This window comes from Zea mays, chromosome 6 (genome assembly GCF_902167145.1).
Source record: "Zea mays cultivar B73 chromosome 6, Zm-B73-REFERENCE-NAM-5.0, whole genome shotgun sequence".
Lineage (NCBI taxonomy): Eukaryota > Viridiplantae > Streptophyta > Magnoliopsida > Poales > Poaceae > Zea > Zea mays.
In genome coordinates, this window is record NC_050101.1 from 30,310,074 (window position 1) to 30,318,172 (window position 8,099).

General features: G+C 43.2%; 2 protein-coding genes across 2 annotated transcripts; one reads left to right on the top strand and one right to left on the bottom strand.

Annotated features, from left to right (window-relative positions):
• The first annotated feature begins 1,552 nt into the window (after positions 1-1,552).
• Positions 1,553-3,396, top strand: LOC100275221 (uncharacterized). Its single transcript, NM_001149360.2, has 3 exons — positions 1,553-1,748; positions 2,653-2,769; positions 2,869-3,396. Exons 2-3 carry the CDS (start codon positions 2,710-2,712, stop codon positions 3,289-3,291), a joined length of 483 nt encoding a protein of 160 aa, NP_001142832.1. The 5' UTR covers positions 1,553-1,748; positions 2,653-2,709; the 3' UTR covers positions 3,292-3,396.
• A 64-nt stretch (positions 3,397-3,460) lies between these two features.
• Positions 3,461-7,596, bottom strand: LOC100274053 (uncharacterized). Its single transcript, NM_001148433.1, has 4 exons — positions 7,161-7,596; positions 5,459-5,687; positions 4,050-4,174; positions 3,461-3,960 (listed from the first exon to the last, which is right to left on the bottom strand). Exons 1-4 carry the CDS (start codon positions 7,497-7,499, stop codon positions 3,862-3,864), a joined length of 792 nt encoding a protein of 263 aa, NP_001141905.1. The 5' UTR covers positions 7,500-7,596; the 3' UTR covers positions 3,461-3,861.
• Between the last annotated feature and the right edge of the window lie 503 nt (positions 7,597-8,099).

An 8,099-nucleotide genomic window follows, 5' to 3' on the forward strand; every position in this document is an offset into this window, starting at 1 on the left:
ATAAGGGGTCTGGACCCGTTCCTAGGCAAGATCCAACAGTTCCCGCGAGATTAGATGGATAATCACTCGCGGGATAAAGATTCCAGCCTGAATTATTGTAATCGCGGACCATCCGGGGCGCAGGCTGTTCGGGCTACATGGCCAGACCATCTGGCCATCCAGGTGTCAAATTTGGTGCTCAGCGCTGGGTAAAAAATACAACTATGTATATTAACCACATGCATATGGACGTTGTACCAAGTAATAACAACTAATAAAAAAACAAAGAACAGTGCTGCAAATAATACAGACAACTATCTTCGCAAAAAAAAACGAAAAAATGATAAAGACAAACAGAATCATATTGTGGTTGTGAACAACCAAAGTATCAAACAGAACGACACGTCCTGTTAACCAAAGGTGAAGTAGTGTACAAGACACATCCAGCTAGCTAATCCCTGGGGAGAGAGGTGACAGAGACCTGCATGAAATGGCAATGAGAAGGAAAATGACAGGGCTGACACCATGGTCTGGAACTAATCATACAGGCCAGAATTTTTCAGGCCCTGACTTGTCGCAATCCCTGGAATAACTCCAAATCCCCAGTGAGAATGAGCAGTTTGTTGCTTGCGTCGCAGAAATCTGAGGGAGGGTGTGGCGGGGACCAGGCCAACACATGTTACTGTTACCAACCGCTCCACATAACTCGCCATCCAATCACATTGCACAATCTAGAGAAAGGCCTGCATATGAAGCCAACACATGATCCAACTTCAATTCTGAATCTGGTCAGGATTGACTGCTGGATCTAGGTTTTGCCGGTACAGATCAGAGCTACAGATCCACTGACCGCTGTAATAAAAAGATATACGTTATGGTAAAAACGGCAAGGCCTCGTGCTTACTTTATTCATGCTATCTCAATCATGTGATGCTAACCTTGCTAAGATAGATGGCCCTCTGACTTTGGATGACAGTAATGTAAGTGCATGCATTATTTGAGACAAGTGGTGATGATAACCTTAATCCATTGAACATGTGACCATGAGATCCAAAACATTGCATGCCTAGCTGTCTGTTCAGTGCTCCTTTTTGTGCTGATCCAGCAATAACATTTAAAACTGACATGGCTACCTACACAAACCCATGGGGAGAGGTAACAACTACTGCTCAAAATCAAACAGAGAGCTAGAATTAGAATCCAGTTGCATGGGGATCGAGAGAGATCAAATCTCTTTCTATTCAATTTTGACTAACAAGACATTTAATCCCTTTCAATTCACTTCTAACCGAACAAGCCACTAAGGATGTGTATATATAGCTGGAGTGGGGGCACATAAGAATTTCGGTGCTGCAAGAACGAAGAATATAATAGCTGGGGCTTCTTATCTTGGCCCTATCCTTTTCTTGGCACTACATAGGAGCATCTTGGGAGCCTTTATCACATATGAACTCCATTGGCCTAAATGACATGGATTTGTTTGGCATGCCCACAGGGAGGGGTCCACCATGACAGTAAAACAAATGACAGGGGAGAATCTTAAATCCCCTCCTCCACCCCCTCCTGCCTCACCAGATTTGATACACATGCAAATCCTGCTGGCTGTTGCTTCTCAGCAGGGCCAAAATCCGTTCCTTTGGCCTAGCAGTAGCTACCACTACCAGGAGATCTTCTTCTTCCCCCCCCCCCCCCCCCCCACCCCCCCCCCCCCTCCCCTCCTGTGAGAGGTGCCCAACAGCTTCGTCAGAGGAATCAGCACTTCAGCGGAGGTGAGCTCAAGGCCCCCTTGCGTCGTTTTATCTCGCTCTTGATCCTTGTCGCTTCCAAGAACCGCCCTTGGGCCTGCCCGGCCTTCATGGACCATTCTGAAAGCTTGCATGCATGTCGTCGTCATGTTCTTGCCTGGTCGTCGTGCTTTTGTAATTTCATTCATGGTCAAGGAGCAGCTGCTCCAAAAATCTAGTGTTGTAAAGAAAGAAATCAGCTTTTCGGAGTTCCCTTCAGGATCAGTTAAGACACGAAGGCATACTTTTGTTTGGAAACATAATGAAGCAGAATTATGATACAGATATCATCTTCCCCTGGTTCCTTCCAGAATTCTACCTGCGAGAATTTTTAGACGTTAGTACACTATAAGCGTGTATTTTTTTTTTGCATAAATATGTGGAGAGAAATTTCTGCTTCTGTACCATTGTGGTCGTCCGGGATCCAATTACAGCGCAAAGACAGTTATATTATTTTACGTTGCTACAGATCTGTATCTGTTACTTTTTTTTTCCATTAAGATCACGGTGGTATCCATTCACGTACTCCTAACCAAACAGCACATATATGTCAGTGGAGGACAACGTGAAAGTGCAGACTGCCAAACCTATGGACAAGCATATAACTCAATTGCAGGTGTACAAGCACATAGGACAAATTCTCATTTGATGTTTAGATTGCATATAACTACAACAATGTAGCACCACATTTATTATGATATCTTTGGATACTCATCATTCAACTTATTACTACAATAAATTAAATGCGCCATCCCCTATCCGACAGGGAAGAGCTCTTCAAATCAAAGATGAATAGAAAAATTCAGTAACTTATTCAGTTGACCGCTAGAAACTGTTACCATCGCAGGCAAATGTGCTAGCATCTCACATCCGTTTCTACTTGTTGCAGACACACAGTCCAGGCCATCGAACTGATACTTGTGTGGTGGCGCGGGCAGAGATCAAGATGGAGAAGGAACACATCAAGATGGCCATGCTGAGGCAAGAACAGACATTCAGACAGCAGGTAAACCATGTCTCGCCGGAACTGCCGGCTCACGAAGTAGAGTAGTATCCATAGACTTCGTAATGCTGAAAAAAAACTGTTCAATGGTCACTTCTCCAGGTTCACGAGCTGCACCGCGTGTACCAGGTTCAGAAGCAGCTGATGATGCAGATGCAGATTGCCAAGACAAACAGCTACGGAAACGAAGCTGCTGAAAGGCAAACCAAACCGACAGAAAAACTCGAGCACCGACAGTGGTGTGGTAGCTCAGGCAAGACGGAGGCCAAGCTGGCCGAAGACTTCAGCCTGGAGCTGACACTGGCAACTGGGGCTGGAAGGAGGGGGGAGGAGGAGAAGCCATCCAACTCAGACTCCGAAGCAACAATGTCGTCATCGACATCTGCAGAGTCAGAGCCAGGGCAGGGGTTCGCGCCCAAGTCCGATGTAACAAACCTAAGGTTCCAGAATGAGAGCAGTAGGCATGATGCTCAGGTCTTGCAGTCTCCTTGGCGATACCAATGTTTAAGTCTCAAGATGGCGTGAAGGGGTTAGGTTGGGTTGGCATGGCATGGGTGTACCCCAAGGCTCAAACAAAAGCAAGTGCATTGCTGCATGCATGTATGTATGTATATTACGATTTCACTGCAACTGTAGGAGCGAGCTCAAAAGAAGCAAATGGAGCATTTATGGGGAAACAAAAAATGAACCAAATGAGAAGAAAAGGATGAGATAGATTGTGTCTGTTATTGTTTGTGGCAAAGAACAGGTTCACTTGCATCTCCATAACTAGATACAGAAAATTTAGTTGAAGTAAATGTACTTCTTAGCCATAGGATCAAAAGACCGTAAGAAAGACGTCGTAGAAGACCCACCCAATGAACCTAGTATAATTCGATCATCCAAACAAAATGGTCTTCAGCCAAAAACATAAGCAAGTAGAATCCCTGTGGACACTATGCCCTAACCAAAAGTGAAGGATGCATCGTAAGCAATCCATCTCTCTAAAGCCTAAAATCGCCGGTCGATAACATCCGCGATCCAGGAGGCATACATGAAGTCTGCCTTGTACGAAGAATCGACAGATAACAGCCATGTTGAGTCACTCGACAACACCTAGGTACTCGGGGCCACCTCCACATCTGCTTTCTTTAAGCTGGCCATATATGTTATGTAGATGGTCCACAGAAATGAGAATGAATTGCTCACTAGCGGCTGAGGAAAAAAAAACAAATTTCAGGTCACAAATGCTGCCAAACAAGCTCAGTTAAGCAGGTACTCCAGGATGCATTAGGTTTAGTTACCTGTAAATGAACTGGAACAAACTTGAAAGTAATGAAATCACAAGTTGGCCAGTATAAAAGCCCGCTTTTGATGGTGGGAACTAGATCCCTCTTCAATCTTGCAATAATCTCAGCAACAGTCTCGCCTGCGTTTCAGATCAGAAAAGACCATTAAATAGTCTGCTATCTGCATACCAAAATAGTTTGCAACAAAAAGTTTCAGATCCCTCTTCAATCTTGCAGTAATCTCACGAAGTCTTCAAGAAATTGAGGACTCGACAACTAGTGACAAGTGAACTCCATATTATTAGCTTGTTTACGATAATAAAATATAAGTCCTACACAAATAAAACTTTAAGAGAAAATGCAAATCAAGCAAGCTGTATAATCATTTCTATTAATACATCACCAAAACAGAGTAATTGTCAGCATAGGAAACAACAATACAGCATAGGTGGAGTTAATAGGGCAATCAAAATAGGGAAACAGAAGCATGCCCAATAAATAATACTCACACAATTCATTTTTGTAAGGCATGGTTAGACTATTCAAATTCATGCTTTGACCAAAATCTAATAATATATAAGTTATGTGCAACAAAATTAATAACATTGGATTAATAACATTGGATTACTATTCAAATTCATGCTTCAATGGGGAGAACCCTTCGCTGAGCTCTATCAGATGCGTCTTTCTTGATGAGATGGGGTGTTGGATTAAAGCTGGAGCTACACATCTTCAGAGTTTAGGCATTGAGATCACGCTTAATATACACAGGGCCTAATCTGTTGGGAGAGGATGTAGTGTGTGAGTGGGTGTTTTTTGTTGGGCCTGTTCAGGGCTATGTACCTTGGTCCATTTTGGTCCATTTCTTCTGTAATTAAATGATGTGCAGCTCTCTTGCACTTTCGAAAAAAAAAATTATGATTTTTAACTACTAATAAACTATTGTAGAAGTATCATGCAGTCAAATAATGATTTTGCAGAGTCAAGCTACACTATAAAAATGAACAGAGTACTGAAATTCAACAAATGATTTCTGTGCAACTCAACCAGAACTAGAAAAAAAAAGTGCAGCCCTAGTGCCGGAGGCTCCCACATGAGGGTCTAGAAAAGGGATAAATGGAGGTAAGCCTTCCCCCCACAAATGCGGAGATGCTGCTCGAAACCGCAACCGGATGACTCAGTGAGGTAGCTCTTACCACTGCACCATGCCTACCAGTGTTCTTAAGGCGCCTAGGCGAGCAAGCAAACACTCCGAGCACCTAGGCAGCGCCTAGGCGGGCAAGGCGGCAAGGCGACACCGCCGACACCTAGGCAACGCCTTAAAAACCCTGATGCCTACCCTTCTAGAACTAGAAGGCAAAAAAATATTTAAATGTATCTAAATTCTCAAACATGTCTATATGGAGGCATGTAGGCAACAGTACCTTGTAATCCTGCATTGTATGAGAAGAAAACTGAGTTAATAATTGGTCCATAGACTGCTTGCCCTATAAACATCTTCTTCAATGTGTTCACTACATCTTTTTTGGGGAACAATTTTGAGATAAAATTGAACCAAAGATGGAGGCTAGGTCCTGAGATCAGAAACCCATAACTAGCCATACGCATGGTCCTAAGAAAATCAAGTGAATCCTCAGGACCAAGTGTGAGCATCTGACAACGCAATAGCAAAAGCAAATGAAATTGTGTTAGAAGCAATATCTAATTGTAACAGCCAGTATAATAGCAGTGAAAACTGGAAAGGCCCATCCAGGGGACGCCAAGAATCAAATGGTCAAGATAAATATGATGGGCAAACAAACACAAGATCCCTGACTGAAAAGTGCTAAAATAGCCGATAGCTCATTCCCTTAAAGAGTTTGGAGAAAATGAAAATGGTTGGACTTATATATTGTAAAGGCTATATAGATCAATTCATTGAATGGCATACATAAACTGTAGATCAGCTTGACGAACCACATATGACATTTAAAATGGTTGTCCCCTAAACAGCAAACAGACGTGTAAATGAAGGAAAACTTTCAGAATGATGCACCTGGTTGCATATATCTATCAGGTTATAATGGTACTAATAATTGAAATGATTAAATTAATCACAACTCACAAAGGATCACAAACACAACTATGACATCAGTTACAACCACAAGAACAACAAAGTCTTTCAGTACCAAGCAAGTTAGGGAGGCTAGACTCCAAACCCATTGGAAGCCACATATCAAGGTTCACGCACGTGGATGACATCAGTTACAACATAAATTTAGGGGGTGTTTGAATGCACTAAAACTAATAGTTAGTTGCCTAAAAAATTACTAGTGAAATTTGCTATCTAATAAATAGTTAGCTAACTATTAACTAATTTACTAAAATTAGCTAATAACTGTTAGGGTGTTTGGATGTCTCTAACTAATTTTAGTCACTAACTATTAGCTCTAGACCTCTAGTGCATTTAAACACCCCTTTAAAATATATCGCATCGCATCCTACAATGATAAATTGATATTGTAGCACAAATCTTACCCCGTGGAATCTATCGATCAATTGTGATAGCTTAGGGGTATTTGAATGTACTAGAGTTAGGGTCTGTTTGGTTGGGCTGTGGCTGTGAAAAAAGTTGCTGTGGGCTGTGAGCTGTGGAAAAAGCTGCTGTAGGCTATGAGCCGTTAAAAAGCTAAAAACCGTTTGGTGGAAACCACTAAAAGTCGTTAAAAGTTCTTCGATATATGTTTTCACAGTTCCATTCGAAAAGCCACTAAAAGCAGGTTCAGGAGTGCTTTCAGATTTACACTGTGAGAAAGTCGACTTTTAGAAAAAGCTGCTTCCTGAATCCAGCCCTTTGGTTGGCTTTTGGCTTTTAGAGGGCAAAAGCCAAAAGCTAAAAGTCAAACCAAACACACCCTTAATAGTTAGTTGGCTAAAAATTTGCTAGTTGCTAGCTAACTAGTAGCTAATTTACTAAAAATAGCTAATAGCTGAAATATTAGATATGTTGTTTAGATGTCTCTAGCTAATTTTAGTCACTAACTATTATTAGCTGAAATATCAAACCCCCCTTAAATTCCTGTTTACACGATATCGACCAACAAGGTTACTTTTTACGAGCGACCGGGGACAGGAGAACATCCCGACCTGGGAGGAGACGTCCGCGGCGGTGAAGATGACAGCGGCGGTGACGCTCTTGGTCAGCACGGGCCGCGCGTCCAAGAGGCCAAGGTACCACCCGACGACACCCGCGCCAGCCCCGGCTCCAACCGCGCCGGTCTTTCTGCTAGGAGGCCCGAAGGCAGAACCCACGGGGGACAGGCGAGCTGGCGGCACGGGCGGCGGGAGAGGGGTGGAGGGCGGCGGCTTGGAGGAGATGAAGTGGGTGCGGAAGTGGGACCATGGTGAGGGGCTGGGCCCGCGGAGACTTCGTCGGACCGGGAGGAGGAGGAAGCCGCCGGCGTGGAAGGCTCCGGCAGTGGCCATGGCGGCGGCGGCGTTCCTGGACGACCGGCGGCTGCGGTCGGGTTTTATTTGGGAGGAGGGGAAAGCGGAGGTGAGGGCCACGCGTCAGTCACCGAGGATGTGTTTGGTTTGACTTTTGGCTTTGGCTTTTACCCCCTAAAAGCCAAAAGCCAACCAAAAGGCTGGATCCAGAAAGCAGTTTTTTCTAAAAGCCGATTTTCTCGTAGTGCAAATCTGAAAGCACCTCTGGACCTGTTTTTAGTGGCTTTTCGGATGGAACTGTGAAAACATATATCGAAAAAAACTTTAACGACTTTTAGTGGTTTCCACCAAACGGTTTTTAACTTTTTAACAGCTTACAGCCTACAGCAGCTTTTTCCACAGCTCACAGCCCACAGCAACTTTTTTCACAGCCACATCCCAACCAAACAGACCCTGAATGTCGCACTAGCCCGTAAAGCTGAAATGTCTTTCAGAAAAGGGGAGCCGATTGGGATTCCTTTGACAAAAATGATGTTAGCTTTTTATTAAAAATGATCAATGTTTATACTTCTTTCATTTTAAATTATAACACAATTTGATTTTTTAATATATTAATTTTATTATAAATGTAGACATAAA